Genomic DNA, 19535 nt, shown 5'->3' on the forward strand with positions numbered 1-19535 from the left:
ATTGTTTCATGGTCGTAACCTCCAGAAATGTGCTTTAGAAAAATATCACAAAGCCATTCAAAATTGGTTCTTTTAACATGTGATAATGATGAAAGTGTAGTGTGTGTAATGATTTGAATTGGTAACTAATACAATTTACACTATAAAAACAACATTTTAGGGGATTACAGTCGATTCCGGTTATTTGGAACAAATCGGGACTAGTACATTTTGACCCGATTAAGCAGCTGCCCCAATTATCCGAAGTTTCACAATACAATGACCTCCGCTTTACAATTGGTTCCCTGTACAATCAAATCATGTTACAATGAACTCATCATAGTAAAGTACCATTCAGTATATGATGTGTAGTAAGTGCAGGTCATTGTGATCACGTTTGTGAATTGAATTTTAATTCTATTAAACATTTGCGTGGAATTAGTGAAAATAGGAGGAATATTATCCACAGGCTATCAAAGTAAAGATATATTAAGCACAAATTTACCAATTAAAAAAATTAAACAATACATGAAAATCGGAAGAATATACGTGATAATCATAATAATTAATATGTAATGCAATATGTACATACTAATTAGTTGACATTTGTGGGTGGGGGTTAAAATTAAAACAGTAAAAAGATGAGCAATCAATAACAAAGAACACGGCGCACACAAATTGCAAGTAACACGATTCGCGCAAGCAAGAATGGAGTAACGAGTTACGAAGCTTTAAAAATAGGGATGAAGAGAAGATTCTGAAAATTAATTTTTTTATATGTTTGAAGATTCCATCGAAGTTTATAAACACATTTCACCATAATAACCCACAGAATTCCAGCTGTCTGTATTATTGCAAATTCAATAAGATCGCGTTTACTATCCATTTACAATGGATTGCACTAACAGAAAAGCCCAATAAACAGGTGATTGCTAATTGTTTTTATTGTTTTATGGTTGTGACCTCCAGAAATCTGATCAAACCAAGTGGTTTGGCCGGAGACAATCGTAGGGTAATCTCTAGTGCTGCCGTCTCCTGCCCCGATTAAACGGCATGTTGTCCCGATTAAGTGACGCAAACCCTGGCTATTTTCTCGATTGGGTTCTGTTTTTTAAGATTTGCCCCAATAAACGGCTGCCCTGATTAACCGGTGGCCCAAATAAAACAATATGTTATTCAATTCACATTACGATATTTTTGCGATACAATGGTAATGGATTAATATCGTAAAGCAGGGTACACTGTATTGTATAGCTACGTGTGTTGTTTGAAATGCACACACACACACACACACACACACACACACACACACACACACACACACACACACAACACACACACACACACACACGTGTGTGTGTGTGTGTGTGTGGTGTGTGTGTGTGCATACATGCCTGTTGCCTTCACCATGTCTGTCTGACCATCCATTTACAAGTAACTAGATTCCCAGTGGACAGATTTTCATGAAATTTTGTATTTGGGCCTTTTAAAAGTATTTTATTTTTTTGAGTGCAAGCCTAATGGACAAATAGAAATCCAGCAATTATTATTTCTTTTTATCCATACAGTTTGAATGGGGAGAATCATAGACCAAATGTAGTTTTAATGCAATATTGTTAGTTTTAGACAGTTCATACATGCTTTATGTATTGTAATGTAAGACACCTGAATGTGGTGTCACTTATGTATGTAGAGGGAAAAGAGGCTAAAATAAAGCATATATATATATATATATATATATATATATATATATAGGAGAACACCAGTAAATTATATGCTTGTGATTAAACTGATTGACTAAGTTTAGAAAATGCAAAATTATAAGTGTTAAGTGTTCTGTAAAGTTATAATCATAGTAATTAATTGAGAGAGAAAACTATTTACTTATCACTTCTTTTAATCACAGAAAAGGGAAAAAAATCGATTTGGGGGGGGGGGGGGAATTAAATCACCTGAAATGTAACTTGAAAACATACAGTAACTACTTGTTCTTGACTTTATTTCTTGAATTTCTTAACTTTATTCAACTTCATTGTTAAACTTTAAAATTGTGAAATTGTACAGTGCTTGGTATACGAGGATTTGTAAATGTTTAAAGTTGATTAACAATCCAGATCTCATAATTATGTGTAATTAATTTTTAATTCTTTGTTATTGCATTTCTGTTTGGTTATTTTCTGTGCTCTTAAGAAAAAAATTAAAGTAAATTGTTTACTTTTAACAAATTTCACCTTTCATGTTAAAAGAACTAAAGAAAATCCAGTGACTAGCTTATATTTAGTAACTTTCACTTTTCTTTTTAATTTCTGAAATTTTGTACTTTAATTTCAACTTAGCTGAAATTAGTAGTTTAAATGTCATCATCCTATGATATCGCTCACACACAGGTTTCACTCTTTGATGGTTTAGAAGATGAAGACCCTGGCTTAGGCAATGATACATTTGTTCCACGACGTAGCGTAAAAAAGTTAGTTTTTAAGCAGAAGCCTACCCTTGAACAGTCCTTGGTGACAGTTGATTCAGCACATGAACAAAGTTCTGGAGGAATAAATACTTCTATGAGTGAAAATTCCCAGCCTTCTGTATCAAAACAACAAACTCCTCCATCTGCAACTATGCTCACAGTGGATGTTACTAATAGGTTAGTATAATAGAAAGCTTTAATACTTTTTGCATATTTTTTTAATATGAGGCTCTTACAACTGCAATGTGTGTGTGTGCGTGCCAACCTATCAATTTTATCATTCTCTGTTGCATGTATTCTTTAAACTGTTCTCTCTCATCACTCTATATACCAAAGATTGCTAAGCCTTGAAACAGGAGCGACTGCTTCTACAAGGATGGGATACACTTAAATAGAAAGGGTGAAAGAATATTTGCTGATTCCTCTGATGCAGTGTTAGGTGGGTCGGAAAACTGCTAGCTTTGGGAGGATTCATGGATGGAAACATTAACAGAAGCCACTGGCAGAGGTGAAAGTGATTCTTGCACCACATTCTACTAGAATGAACAGCAGTCTGGAAAACAAGTTGCTGGGGATTTCAGAGACTGCTGTGAGTTAGCTACCCTCACGCAGTCCAGTTTCATTGGCTGTGTGAGGGTAGCTAAGAATAAGAACACATGCATGTACACCAATGCGAGGAGTTTAGTAAATAAATTTGATGAATTTGAGGTGCTCATCAAAACATCAAAGGCAGATATTATGGGGATATTAGAGATGTAGTAGTAGTAGAGCCATGTGATGCAAGAAAACAAGTATATGAACTTATGTAGCATCAGCCAAAAAAAAAAAAATTTTTCACACAACCATTCCCTCTAAAAATTTGTCCAGTTCCACCTTAAATTTATTAAAACCTCTCTTAATGCCTACCTTATTGTGGACACTCCTGGCCAGAAATATTAGAAATTGTGTGTTAAATGACTACTCCAAAACAGACGGCCTCTAATATGAATGCAGGCAGTTTAATAGGCATCCTTTTTGTATTTTCAGTCTCCCTGAACAGAACACTTACATAAATAATTGGCACACTTACATGTTTTTTATAGGTCGGTGGGAGTTGAAATAAATGCAAACTAAGGCTAAGGCCATTACAGTAGGCCTCATTAGACTTGTGCACCATAGATTATTCGGCACCTCCGTAGCCAGGTGGGCAGGAGCGCATAGCACACACTTCTTGATTAGACCAGGGTTCGAGCCCGTTACCACCAAATGTGGAGGATGCGGAAAGGTCAGGGAATGACCACTGCATATCCGTGAAGCAATATGGTCTTAGTTGCTAATGCTCCTAAAAACCAAATAACAAACAAACTAACAAACATAGATTATTCATGGAGCAGATGGCACAATATGTCATTAACATTTCCTAGTTTGTTTGTTGACATACTCTACCACTGCTGGTAGGGAATGTTTACAAACTTCATTTGGACTGCTAGAAGTAAAAAAAAAAACCTTTACCAAACTACTGAATTGGTAATTTTGACCTTTTATCCTATGAGAATTTCCACACCCACAGATATATTTAAATCAAAATGCTATTTGATGCTTGCTATTACTTTTGTAAGTGCTTAACAACAACTTTTGTCCCACTTTTAAACTGAAGTATGACAACAATTTTCCATAGTGACATATACCACTTCACTCAGCAGGTGAAAATTGGTGGTAATGTAAATATCTACATACAAGGGTTTTATTGAAATTTGTTCATGTATGCACATTGTCCCCTCTTGAATACTAGTTGAATTCCTATGCATTACAGTGCATGTATGTTAATTTTTTAAGAAAAAAATATTTGTTGTTGAATCAATGAGAATATAAGAAAAGGCCATCTGGGCTAGCCAGGTGGGTTAAGTGCCTGCCTGGCAACCCAAAGGTCGTGGGTTCAAATTCTGCCTCGGGCTTGAATTAGAGTAAAATGCAAAAACTTTGGGAGTTGCATTATGACCACAGAAGCCAATGCACCAACAACTAATTAAAAAATATATATATATAAGAAAAAAATAAGAGTATTGGGATATGTTTTGAAAGGAATTAGAACATGATTGATATGGAGCACAAAGAAAAATTTGTCAAATAATATGAAATTAAAAGAATTAAATTAAATATGTTAAAATAATAAACATAGATTCAGTTATTGGGAATTAATGATTTTAAAAAATTATATGCAAGCAAAGGGCAGCAATTATTAGAAAACAAAGAAAATAAGATCAGTGAAGTGAAGCGTACATAGAATTAAATGCAGAAGAAATTAAAGGGATAATAGGAAAACTAAAAAATAGAAAAGTGCAGGTTAGATAAAATGAATAATGAGTTGATAACATATGGAGGAGAAAAGCTAACTACAAAATTAATAGAATTATTGAAACAGGTTTTAAAGAAAAGAACATACCAAATGATTGGTGAAAAAATTTGACAGTATCAATACACTCAGGCTGTATCCTCAAAAAAGGCCTCTGAGGTTGGGAGAATAGTTCATATCACAAATTTAAATAAATACACCAACCATTTTTATTAAAATAGTTTAATACTGTAAAAATATAAATGTAATAAAATGTACCAAGCGATACAGTGGATACTGTAAAATAATATTTACAAAACTGATTTACTATAAAATAAAATATAATTTGTTACGAAAATGTTAAAATACAATAAAATATGAAAATTAAAAGCGATAAAACAATGATTGTTGTTGAGAAAGGAGGCGGATGCCTCCTTTCTCAACAACAATGCTACTTGGGCAACACATCCTTTAGTATCAGGTTCACGGCACCCGTGGCTGACCAGGCGCATGTTCAGTATTACTTTCACGTGCGCCAGAACCGGAAATGGCTCGAGAATGTGGAAACGCGAAGTGCCCATCTCTTGTAAGGACTAGAGCTTCCAAGATGGGGTGGAGCCGAACACCCCCTATCCCTATTCATGCTACTGTTTTCGGACGAGCTAATCCACAAACTCTCCAACCACTTACGGTCCCAGAACCTGTGTGCCCGGTCAAGCATGACAGCATTCTCGGGAGAGACTTGGTGCTGTTTTTTCCCAATAATGCTCAGCAATCGCGGACTTATTGAGCTCTGTGGTCTGTATGGCTCTCATGTGTTCCCCCAGACGGTCTTTTAGTCTCCATCCTGTCTCCCCCACCTAACACTCCCGACAATCCAGGCATCTGATCTCATATATAACCCCACTACTAGAGGCCCTAGCAATGGGGTCTTTGACCTGTGACACTACCGTGTGCAACCTCCGGCCCGGAAGTTGCATACAGCGTGCCTGAAAGTCACAAAGCGTCCTTGCAATACAATCTGATAAGCCTGGGCTTATCAGATCTATTTGTCTATATGTCTCGGATCCTCTTCCAGAACATCCCAGGTGTTCAATTGAATTGAGGTCAGAAAATTTGGAAGTCAATTGATGTGTGATATCTTCACTGTATTCCTCTAACCACTCATGCACAATGCATGCTTGATGACACTGTGTGTTATTGTATCAGAAGATTCTCTGTCTGTCTGGGAAAAAATGCAGCATGGAAGCACACGATCTCCTAAGTGTTGCTGGTAGACCACACTAGTGAAATGTTCCATATGCACCAGCAGTCCTAGTTCTTGCCAGCAAAGCATGTCCCATATTAAGCAACCACTGCCAACTGCTTTGATAGTGGGCACCATGCATGATGGGCATGGACTCATGTTGCTTGCACCACACAAAAGCATCTGTCAACATGTTACACCAGGTATTTGGACCCATCTGACCAGCATTCACATTTCCAGTCCTTCGTTGTCCAGCCAGCATGTTATTTATGCCATAGAATTTGCCACTAACAATGATCAGTGATGAGGAGAGGGTGTCCCTTGGGTCATCTGCTGTGGAACCCATACATCTGAGTGTGTGCATCTTCATTTGTGATATTGTTCTTGCAGTCCCCATATTGTATTGTGATGTTGACTGTTGCAGTGACCTGCTGTTGAGCCTATATGACATGATGCACTCTTCGCTTACCAGTAACATCCACCTTGCCTAATCATTTACAGTTCTATATGCAGGTGGTGGTGGTTTGACTCATTCAGCACCATATTTTGTACCTTAACCATAGTGGGCCATGAGCAACTGACAAGATGTGCAATTTCTGATATGGAAGCACCCAACGCACAAACTCCCACAGTTATACCATTTGAAACTCCATGATATCTTTACTATGTTCCACAATGTTCTACTTTGTTCTACTTTATACTATGTTCTACTTTATCACTTTGACTTGAATGACCAGATGCAAATTACACCGTTCTAGAATAGAAAGCTGTTTGGCTTTTTTAAACTGCGAACTATGTGTCATAATCCATTACAGTTGGAGTGATCATAATTCAGTGATCACTGAGTGTATATAAAAAAGGAGATGAGCAATTGCAAGAATTTTAGTGGCATAAATTTATTAACCCTTCATTGAAACTGTATACAAAAGTAATATCAGAAAAATTAAATGAAATTCTAGAATTAAGTGATGTGCAGCAAGGATTTAGGAAAAACTGATCATGCATAGATGCAATATTTATGATAAAACAGATAAAAGAAAAATCTTTAGAGTATAATCAACCAATTTATATGTGTTCTGTAGATTTAAAAAAGATTTTGATACAGTTAAAATAAGAGTTATAATAAAAATTTTTAATGCTGTGCAAAGTTCCTAAACAATCAATAAGTAATCAGAGATATATATACACAGACAATAAATGCATAAACAAAACAGATCAAAGAAATATAGAGAGGAAAAAATAACTATGGAATAGGACAAGGAGACTCACTGGGTCCACCTCACTTTAGCTTGATAATGGATGAAATAATTAATGAAGTAAATAGAGTAAACAAAGGAATTGGAATAAAAAAATAAATAATTACATATAATCGGCAATGCAGATGGACTGATGGCAGAAAATGAAAATGATATGCAAAGAATGATACATAATTTTAATAAAAAAAAAAGCAAAAGAGATGGGAATATCCATGGGAAAACAAATTCCTTAACAATAGCAAAAGAACCACTCTGATGTGAATTAGAAGGGAAAATAATATAACACAATAGAAAAAGAATAAGCATTAAAAGTGAATAGAATATGGGAGGGGGCTAAATAATATACTTTGGAATAATTCAAACATTATTCAGGATGCTAAAGTTAAAATGTGTATAACTATAGTAAGACCCTTAAAAATATATGCAGCTGAGATGAGAGGTACAACAGCAAAAATTTAACAAACAAATGAAGCCATATAAACAAAAACAAGTAATAAAATATTAAGGAATAAAGTTAAAAGTGAGGAAATAAGGACACAATGCAAAAAACAACCTATTAATGAATGGATATATAATAGGGGAAAAAAGAAATGGAAAAACAAATAGGCTGGATAATGTCAGGTGGGAAAAAATATAAATGAACCAGAGATCCATTGGCAAATGAAGTAGAGGAAGGCTAAGAAGAATATAGAAGGATAATCTGTTCTAACCCAGCACACATCATTTTATTGGGAAAAGAAGATGATCACTGCTACATAGTGTTTTCTTATTCTGGATATTCTTAATGCATGATGGGTCTCTACTAATAATCATATCTAGAGTATTGCTTTCTCTTGTTTCCACTCTAACATAGTGTTAGTGTAGAAAGCAGTCCACCAATAAATCGAGGAAATTTCTGCTGCTGTGCGAGTGACCATCTACAAGTTTTTCTGAAGATTTACTGGCTCACTATATTTGTTTTTATAGTTGCTCATTATAGTAATTTGGCCTTAGTAAATTAATAAGAGGAGTTTACCTCAATATAGTACGTGGAACACTTCCGTATGATACCCTCCAGAAATTAGAACGGAAAAAACGAAAAAATCGCCAACTTACCGGTACATTAAAGTAAAATATAAATAATTCAAGTAAAATATAAATAATTAAATAATCAATTTAACACAATTCAAAATCAATTCAAAACAATTAAAATTCAAATTAACGCAATTAAAAGAATTAACAAAAATATTCAAAACGATTTTCCTTCCTGAAGCTGACAATGCTTTTCGACCGACTGTCGTGATCACAGGAATGAATTTTCATTCCTGTGATCACGACAGTCGGTCGAAAAGCATTGTCAGCTTCAGGAAGGAAAATCGTTTTGAATATTTTTGTTAATTCTTTTAATTGCGTTAATTTGAATTTTAATTGTTTTGAATTGATTTTGAATTGTGTTAAATTGATTATTTAATTATTTATATTTTACTTGAATTATTTATATTTTACTTTAATGTACCGGTAAGTTGGCGATTTTTTCGTTTTTTCCGTTCTAATTTCTGGAGGGTATCATACGGAAGTGTTCCACGTACTATATTGAGGTAAACTCCTCTTATTAATTTACTAATATTATTATCAACGTAGAACATATTGAGTATTACAGCTCTGATTCATACTATCTAAGTAATTTGGCCTGTGATAATCCTATTCTCATTTTTGTTGTCCTAGTGTTTATATTATGTGAGACTGCAGCATATTACACTAGCTATCCAAACTGAACAGCCATCCAACCTTAGATTGAAATTCTGCTTCTCTTATGTCTTAGTGACACCATATCTCCAGTATTCCTTTCAATGTCCACATTTCATATTTTAACCAGTACTTCAAATTCATCAGATTTGTGTACTGCTGCCATTAATATACAAACAAATATACTTGTGTGTTTTTTCTCTTAGTAATCCTAACACAGCCTGTGTGTGTGCGTGTGCGCGCGTGTGTGTGCTCACACTAGTCTCATGAAGACTCTCAGTAGGCTTTGTAATCCTTGACATCTTGCTTTCCAGCTTGCTGTACATTGTGTGGTTATTAAATAATAGGACTGTTGCAATAAAATAAATATAATGAAATATTTTGTACATTACAAGTATCCCATTCAAAACAATTTCCTTGGGTTTGCATGCATTGTTCTATGTTTCTGCTAAGCACAGAAACAAGTCGTGTTGGGAGTTGTCTTCTGTAGGCCCTTTTAACACTTCAGTCTTTTTTTTCTGAATGTCCTCAGTGGACTAAAAATGAGTTCCCTTAAGTACACTTTTTGGTTTGGGGAAGAGAAAAAAGCCACAAGAAGCTGGTGAACAGAGAGTGTGTTGTTTGCTGGGAAAACAACAAGGGAAAGGTCCAACCATCGTTCCACAGTTCAGGTCTCTTCGTTCCAATTTTTTTCACGCAGACATGTCAGAACTTTGATGTAGTATCTTTAATTGACAGCCTGATATGGTGTGATGTATTCAGACTTAATTCTTTTAATGTTGAAGAAAACAAGAAGCACGGTTTTAATTTTTGATTTTTACATCCTTGTTTTTTTTTGGTCTGTGGAAATAGTTTTGCCTTTCCTTGCATTGACTGCCTTTTAGTTTCTGGGTTGTAGTGGAACAACCTAATTTCATTGCCTTTTAGTTTCTGGGTTGTAGTGGAACAACCTAATTTCATTGCCTTTTAGTTTCTCAGGAAGTCTGGATCTTCAGATTTTTTCAAAACATCCTTACAAATTTGGAGTCTTCTCAACCTTTGATTTTCATTCAAAATTTTTGGCACCTTCTTGGCATACACTTTTTTAATGCCTGAATTTTCAGCTAAAATTTGTCCGTGTCTTTGTCCATATTGAGTTCTTATGCAACCAGTTGAATGCTTAAATGTCCTTGCCCTGTCTACATTTTTCAGTTTTCATTGATACCAGAGGCCCTGGTTGCTCATCTTCCACATCTCTCTCTTCCTTCTAAAAATCTTTTATACCATTCAAACATGAAAGCTCTTGGCACAGTATCTTCCCCATAAACTTGACTTAACAACTCATACTTTCAGTTGGTGTTTTCTGTAGTTTTGTTAAAATTTTGAGGTTGATCCATTTTTCAATTCTTTTTCTGGCAAACTTCAAAAACACACAAGGTGAAACCTTTCTCACTGCAAAGCAAATGAGCGTGTTGGAGTGTGAGGTAAACAACTGGGAAAGGTTCAAGGTCAACTCTGTGCCTTTGTTTCACAGGTGATGCTTGGTGTGTAGTTATTTAATAACCACGCCTTGTATGTCCCAATAGAAGCAGTGCAAGAATCACTTTTACCTCAACTTGTGGCTGCTGGTAGAGGTGAATCATTATTCCTGACCCATCTAATGCTGCCTTGACAGCATTAGAAAATATTCTTACACTTCTACTTACATGTATCTCATCCCTTTTAAACACAATATCTCCTGTTAATGAGCATAGACCACGATGGGAAAAATTTTACGACGAGCCTTGTACAGTCTCTCCCGGGCTTGTCAATTGATTGACATGGTGACAGCCTTGTCCATTGATTGATAAGGCTCTCATTGTGTACCCCCTATGAATTGTGTCTGTGCAGAATATAGACATTGTCATATTTAATCCTAACTCATGGCTTTTTCTCAACATTACCCTCTGATTGTTAACAAAATTTTCAAATCTCCTATTCTTAAAATCATTATAAGCAAAATGTATAACAGTATCACTTTTTGTGTCCATAAAAGATAAATTGCCTTACAACAGGGATCAGCAACCTTTTTTGAGTGAAGAGCCATTTTTGATCTAATAAAAAAGAATCCGAAGAGTCGCATCTCAGCTCAACCTGGAGGGGGGGGGGGTTAAGAAATGGAATAGAGTGGGAAGATGTTTTATTAAAAAATATATATTTTTTGAAATATTATTTATTAATATTGGGAAAAAAATGTAACAAACATCCATTTAGGTATGAATTAATGTGAGTTTTGCTGCTGAACTTCTTGAGCAAGTCTTAACCTCAGGCAAGTATGCTGTAATTTTCATCTTAAACATGCTGAGGGTCTCTCATTATTCAGATGGTTTCTTGATTTTCTTGATTTATTTAAAGTTGGGCAGAGAAACTTTTCTAGATCCTGTTGCAGTAGCATACTGTCATTTACAACCCTGCCAACCTTTTTGTCATCTGCGAACTTCGACATTAAGCCTGATTTACCTCCATCAATATCATTGATAAATACAGAAAAAGTCCATGAAGAGCAATGTCCATTGATTACCACTCTGTCTTCTCCTATTCAACCATCCTTTATCCATAGCAGCAACTTGCCCTTAACGCCATACTACTCATTTGTACAGCAGCCTTCCATGTGCAACAGCATCAAAGGCTTTCCAAAGAAATCAAAGAATTCCATCAAAAGAAATCCAAGTACATGATATCAAAATTATTTTTTGGATACAGTTCCTTTGTGACCATATCATAGTATCTAATAAAATTGGTCAGAGAAGACTTCCCCTTAACAAACCCATGCTGTGTCTGAATTATTACTGTGGTCTTGTCTAGATGATCCTGCAATTCTTCTTTAATCAGCTACTCCATTATTTTCCCTGAAACAGAAGTTAAACTAAGGACTGTAATTACTCATGTCATCCTTTGATCCCACTTTGTGAATTGGACATACATTTGCACATCTGCAGTCTGTGGGAACCTCCCCTGAGTTCAAAGATGCTGTCACAATTATGACTACGTGTTTGCTTACTTCCGTTGCTGCCTCCTTTAATATAACTGGATAGATACCCATCCACCTCAGGTGTCTTTCTTATGTTTGTCTTTGCGCTCAGTTGTTACAAAATCATTTAGCTCCATGTTAGTGTTTAATAAGCTTCTGTCCATTCCCTACAAAATTCTTCATGTGTGATTGTAGATGCAGTATACTCATTCGATTAGTCAGCTATTTGAGCAGGATCATCAGCAGTCGAACCACTGATATCAAGGGGACCGATCTAATTCGTCCACTTCCTTCTAGAGTTAATATAAGTAAAGTCTTTGCTGTTTTTCTTTGAACCCTTTGCCAAAGATTTTTCATAATTTGTCTTCGTTTGCCTAACCTCCTTTGTGACTTGATTACAGACAAGCTTATGTGTGGCGTGGTAATCTGTATGCATCCCATGCAGTTTTCTTCTCTGCCACGAGTCTCATTAGTTCATCTGACATCCATTTAGGCCTAAACCTAGAACAGTATTTCTTAATTGGAACAAAAATCCTAGTAACTTCCAAGATTACTTCCTTGAATGCCTCCCATTTAGAATTTGCTGTTGGTAACCTCCTCAGTTTTTCCCATTTTATAGAATTTAAAAAATCTCTGAGACCACTGTAGTCACCTTTATGAAAGCAAAAACCCTTCCCTTTATCACTTATGGTAGTTATATCTTTAAGTAAATCCCACAGTGCACTGTGATCACTGCCACCTAGTGGTTCTTTTATCTGTAAATTCTTAATGCAGGAATAATCACTACTGATAGTCAGATCAAGAGTATTACTCCCTCTGGTTGCCTCTTAAACATACTGCTATAGAAAACAATCATCCAGTAAATCTGCAAAATCATGCTGCTGTGAACAACGAGTATTCTTGCACCCTTTCTATTTAAGTGACCAATCCACAAGTTCCAGTCAATATCTGGGAAGTTTAAATCCCCCATTATAAGATATCTGATTTACTAGCCAACACAATTTCTCTGTCTAGTTGTTTGTTATACTCATCAGAATCATTAGGCCTATAACACACTCCTACCATCATTTTTGCTTTCCCTGTGCTTATGTCACATCGAACTGACTTGACATTGATTTCAAGTCCAATTTCAACTGGATTCACTGCCTTAGATTTTGTGTTTCTTAACTAACAGCATATTTGCTCCTTTCCTATCCCGTCTAGCCTTTCTGTTCACATTGTTCTTCCCAAATTCCAGTTCTATATTCCTTATATCTGTGTGACATCACATCTCTGATCTATCTGAACAATATCCATCTTTGATGTCTTAGCCAGCACTTCAAAATTATTAAATTTATTTATGATGCTCCTAGCATTGGTGTACATGCAAGTATACATGCACCCGTTCTTACTCTTAGTTACCCTAACACAGCCCATGTATTTACTTGTTCCATGATCACTCCCAGCAGTCTGTGAAATTCCTAGCAACTTGCTTTCCAGACTGCTTCTCATTACAATAGAAGCAGTGTAGGAATCACTTCCACCTCTGCCTGCAGTTAATGTTAATCTATTAGTCTGTGTATTCCCCCAAGCTAACAGTTTTCCAACCCACCTAACGTTGCCTTGATAGCATCAACGAGTATTCTTGCACCCTTTCTATTTAAGTGTATCCCATCCCTGTAGAAGCAGTCTCTCTCCTGTGTATGCACATGCATATGAGAGGGAACACGTTAGAATCATGGGTGAGCTTTCAAGATGGATCTCAGGTTGGCCACACGGCATGATTCAGAGGGTTGTGAGTAATGGTTAATCTTCATATTGCTGTAACAATAAAAGTGGAGTACCAAAAGATCAGTTGTGGGACCTCTTCTTTCTGGTTTTGATAAATGACATCAGTAAAGAGATATAGGGTCTGATGTCAAAATTTGCAGATGATATGAAGATTGGAAAATTAGTTAATCAGTGCCAAGTAGTGCTCCTTCAGAATGACTTGGATTGGCTTCGAGGATGGTCAGAAAAGGGGCAGGTTTGTTGTAATGCAGCAGATGCATGGTCTTGCACTTCGTGGTGTTGAATTAAAAACAGAGGAAGAAAGGATTCGGGAGTTGTCTGTGAGTGTTCCCAGTAGTGGAGACAGGTGCAACCTATATTATGCTATTGATGATTTTTTTTACTGTTTGCTTGTTGAGATATAGAGGTCATAATTGTACATGGCAGTGTTGTTGAATTAAAGACAGAGGGAGTAGGAGAAAGAAGGGGATTTGGGAGTTGTGGATATAGAGCTCTCTGAGCAGTGGAGATGAGTAGCAAGGAAGGCCCATATTGTACTATTGATGATTTATCAAATGTTTGCTTGTGACATCAGGGACAAGTACATCATAATCTCACTGTATAAGATAATTCTACAAGGGACGTTTTAAAAATTGATGTCCTGAATATGAAGGGTTTATTTGAAAATACTGTTCACATGTTACTTTTCAAGGCTGTCCCCTTTGGAGTGAATACACTTTTGCTACCAATGCCGCAATGCGTGATTACAGCTGCGAAGAAAGGTTTCTCTTGCCTCGAAGAATGCATCCGCTGCAGCATGGCATTGGATTACGTCATTGTCGGACAGAAAATGGTGCTAGTCAGATATTTTATCAAATTAAAAAGTAGATGAAAGTGCTAGATCTGTGAGTATGGGCACTGGTCCAAGATTTCTAAACCACACTCAAGCAATGTAGCCATGGTAATGGCAGACTTGTGAGCAGGCACATTATCTTTTGCTCAGCTTTTGTTTTTGATGTTTTTGTGTAAATGCCTCACCAGGTTTCAGTCATATGCCCCTGTGACTGTTTGGTATTTCTGAAGGTAATACCCTAGCAACACTCCATCAGTATCCATGAACACCACACCTTGCCGGCAGAAGGAATTGATCAGATGGACCCACATCTGATCCAATGTCACAAACCTTGCAAGGAAATAAATTTGCTGGAACTGCTTGAAAACAGTTCTAATGTTCACTTGACTTAATAACTCTTGTGCGTTTTTGATCTGTTTTCTACAACTTTGGGATCTATCATGCTAACATTTTTTTCATAGCAAGAACCTCTGTTATTATGTGGTAGTACACGTGTTCAGGGGAGATGCTCAAGATACTGGTGGTGTACCAAATTATCACTTATTGGTCACTTCTCACCAGATCATGCACACTATTATCAACTCTGGATGTTGCATCTCGTTCACTGCATGGGTTGTCTTCACGGCCCTCCCTCCCTCCCTCATTTAAATTCTACTGTTCACTTCTTAACCATGGAATAGGAAGCAGGATCCTCTTCACTGTTGTAACCATATCCTCATGAATTGCCTTTAGCACTAGTCCCTTTTCCCCCAAATATTGGATGATTGCATTGTGATTGATTTTGTCCATCTTTTCTCATTCAGAACTTTGTTGACTTTAGGACCTGCAATTAAAAAAAGAATTTTGAAACTGCACAACTTTGTGGTCAATGGTTGCAATCTTCATTGTATTCATCAAAATTCATCAAAAATTGCAATCTAAGTGTTATGCATTAAGTAAAGAAGTTTTTAACACTATACCACTTCCGTTTAATACTCAGGCCACAAACTCCCCTCATATAGACTGTACTTGGAATACTGTTCAAGTATAGAGACTACCCTTTTAAAAAAAAAAAAAATCTTTAACGGGTCTAAAGGAGCATTTTGATTGGTGTGATCTGCTCAAGAGCCCTTTTATGAGGAAAGACTTTAAATAGGTGGGCTACAGTGCTTGCCAACTAGACACATCGGGGTGACCTGATTGATGTCTATAGGACAGTTAATTGAATGGAGGCAAAATTTGCTCTCTTAGGAATTAATCGTGAAGTAAGAGTCATATATTCAAATTATGGAGAAAGAGACTGACACTAATACTAAAATTTGTCAACATAATCCTAGGTAGTAGTAGTAATAGTGGCATGTGATGCAAGAAAGGTGATGTTTACTGATTGACCCTTATGTTCATAGTGTATGGTGTTATTTGTAATGTGGCTTTGGGGGTTCCCCCAACTCTGCATTTAACTCTGTGATGAATACAAACTGTAAAGGCCAGATAGTGTAGGTTAGTGTTAGTCAGGGTTGTTGTTGCTCTGTTGTTCATCAGGCCTCTTAGCTTAAGGATTTGTGGGGAAAACAAAAGCCCATAGTTTACTGCCCATTGCCACAAGGACACAGGCCAGGTCAGTAGGGAGTGAAAGCTCTGGCAGGTCAAACATTGACGTAGCACTGAAGCATCCAGGGAGAGCCCAGAAAAAATATAAATATTTTTGTTGAAAGGAAACATGGAGGAGAAGGAAGAGGGTGGGATAAAAGAGTTAGAAGGATGGGGGGGCAGTAGTGGACATGCCTGCCTGATTAGAAAGGGGGGGACAGTAAGGAAATCCCATGGTACAGGATGTTCGTCTTGGCCCAGGGGGTGGAATGATGGAAGGAAACTCGACCATCCCTGGTGGTAAAAATGAAAGAACATAGGGAAAGGGATCCCTGTGGTTAAGTGTGCTTAGGCAGCTTTGTCCCACACTGACCTGGGGTTACCACACTGGCCAGTGTCAGCATCCCACACCATGCCGGCTAAAAAAAAGTACAGTGTCAGCATGGGATCTCTAGGACTCTCATGGCCATCAGTCTGTCCAGTTAAAAGGTTATTGCAATAGAACATGCAATTAATAACATTCATTTTTGCTGATCCATATTAATAACCTTTTTTTGCTTTACCATGAGATCTCTAATATTTATTTACCTTTTCAGCAGTATGTACGTTTTGAAGATCATTCCAAATGTTCCTTTAATGAACAAATTGTCTTGAAATTTTGCTAGTATGTGCTGGCACTTGTATCTGTTTTTTTCAACTAATAGTAGACAGTTTTTAATATAAAATATATTTCTTGGCTAATTGCCTAAGAGTATGAAGAAATTTATTATGACTGGGTAATACACACATAATTTCTACTACCAAGGTAGTTTTCATGCATTATTTGATTATATCTCATATTGTGAAGGCGTTCACGAGTTTAATAACTAATAACTAACACTTCACTCATGGAGAAAGACTAATGTTATTTATTCTTGGCAGATACCACCACCCAGTTAGTTCCACTGTTTCGAAGCTTGTTGGCTTCTCATCAGCGGGTGGGCAGGTACCTTGTTGTTGCAATAGTTCAATGGTGGCCAGTTATGAAGTATAACTCCACAGTATGAGAGATACCTGATGGTGTGCATGGTTTAATCTAAAAATATATTTCTTGGCTAATTGCCTAAATGCAAATAATCAAATGATGCATTAAAACTACCTTGGTAGTAGAAATGATGTGTGTGCATTACCCATGCATAAATAAGTTCCTTCATACTCTTAGGCATTCAGCCAAGAAATATATTTTAGATTAATTCACGCACACCATCAGGCATCTCTCGTATTGCGGAGTTATACTTCATAACTGGGTTGTAACTATTGCAAAAGGGTACCTGCCCACCCACCAATGAGAAGCTTCGAAACAGTACCGTCTGGGTTGTGGCATCTGCCGAGAATAAGTAACATTGGTCTTCTCCATAGGTGAAACGTTACTTATTCGAGGTAGTGCAATACCATGGAAACTCACTGTGAAGGTGTTAACATTATGAGATACAATTAAAATATTGTAGTAGAAAATGATGTGTGTACATTACCCATGCATAAATAAATTCTTTCAGTTTTTAATAGATGGTAGCACAAAAAAATAGTTTTTAAAATCAGAGAAGATTGCAACCATTGACCTCAGTTGTCCAGCAGTTTGTCTCGCAGAAGCCAAAATTGAAGAATTTATGTGGAATTCAAATCCAGAATTTGATGGAGCCAAATCAAGTAATACAATAATAAATGTAGAAAATATTGTACAAAAAGAGAAAGAGAGAGAGGAGAGGAGAAGATTATGATGGGTTTTAATTATAGTTTATTTTCTCTCTCTCTTTTTTTTTTTTTTTTTTTTTTTCCTCTCTCTCTATATTTGATTGTAATTTTAGTCCATATTTTGGAATTTGTAGAAGTCCAGTTTCATCACAGGAAATAACAATTCCAAGCATGTCACAGCCACTTTCTTCCCAGGATGACTCGCATTTGGAGAACTATTACACCAATCCAGTTGCTAAACCAAGAGCAGAACTTCCCACAAAGTATGTTTATTTTATTTTAATTAGTAATAGTCTTTCTTAATGTTGTAAGCACCACAAGAAATTGCGGCAACTATACCTTTAATTCAAAAAGGTGAAAATTATTTTATCTAAGCTCAAAGTGTGTGTGTGAGAGTGAGTGAACATTGCATATCTTTGTTTTACTATATGATAAAGATTGTGTTCAAGATCATGTAGGGAGAACAAGGAATTTGTGATGGATGAGCCATTCTAATATTTTTACTTTTTTTGATGATGATAGTATTTTTTCTCATAGCATTCTATGATGTAGTGTACTATCCACAGTGATGGTGGAATTATTTAAGATTTTTGGTAATATTTGCAGCTAAAACCCAAATTTTAAATCTACTCTCATCTATTTCATCCTGATAAACTTTGAGTTAGTGCCACATAAAAATGCAGCTATATCTCAGGTTACATTTGCAAGAGTAACATATAACTTGGCTTATGTGTCAATTAAAAGCTTAATAACAGAGAGCAGCACACATTTTGTGCATGTGAAGTCATTCACACACTTAAAAAGTGTAGTTTTCTATATATGGTTCCAGTAACAAGTGGGCAGCTGAACCAGATGTCAAATGAATTACTGACACTTCCAGGATTTACTTCTCTCCAGTGACAAAAACAAATCAGTGGGTTCAAGCAGTTTTAGTACAGAATGGCAAACACTTCCAGCATCTCTTATAACACATTAGGACTTTATACAACATTTATACATCAGCCACTTTATACTGTCCAACAAGTGTAATAACAGATTCTACAATTATATAGATTTGGTAAAATTAAAAAGCACCCTGATTAAATTTCCTTTCACTACTGCATGTGATAAGATAAACTGTTGACTTTTATGAGAAGTATTTTTAACCCTGAAATTATTATCATATCACCATCTTTGTTTAGAATGATGCTTGTTCATTTCAGATAATTTCATCTAAATACATATATTTTTTGACATTTCTCTGAAGTTGTATACTTGAGAGAAATATCACTTATATAAACTCTAAAAGGAAGGGGATGAATCTGATTGGTCCACTTGATATTGATGGTTCAGCTGTTGATGATCCTGCTCAGATAGCAAACAAACTGAATGAGTATTTTGCATCTACATTTACACATGAGGAGTTATCAAGGTTTGAAAATGCCAGAAGGTTATCAAATTGTAGCAGGGTGCTTAATGATTTTGTAATAACTGAGAGCAAATTGGAGGAGATATTGTTGAAATTAAACATAAGAAAGGCACCTGGGGTGGATGGGATCTATTCAGTTATATTAAAGGAGGCGGCAAAGGAAGTAAGCAAACTCTTAGTTATAATTATGAGAGCATCCTTGGACTCAGGGGAGGTCCCCACGGACTGGAGATGTGCAAATGTATCCCCAATTCA

General features: G+C 36.2%; 1 protein-coding gene across 1 annotated transcript in view; it reads left to right on the top strand.

The window, feature by feature from the left end:
- The window catches only part of Nup98-96 (nuclear pore complex protein Nup98-96), a 770989-nt gene that overhangs the window by 261261 nt on the left and 490193 nt on the right, over positions 1-19535 (top strand). The window contains exons 15-16 of the mRNA XM_090379042.1: positions 2367-2620; positions 18007-18135. Coding sequence (XP_090235168.1) covers positions 2367-2620; positions 18007-18135 — 383 coding nt within the window. The remainder of the gene's footprint in view (positions 1-2366; positions 2621-18006; positions 18136-19535) is intronic.

Source organism: Mastigoproctus giganteus, chromosome 8 (assembly GCF_048544385.1).
Source record: "Mastigoproctus giganteus isolate SK-2022 chromosome 8, ASM4854438v1, whole genome shotgun sequence".
Classification (NCBI taxonomy): Eukaryota; Metazoa; Arthropoda; class Arachnida; order Uropygi; family Thelyphonidae; genus Mastigoproctus; species Mastigoproctus giganteus.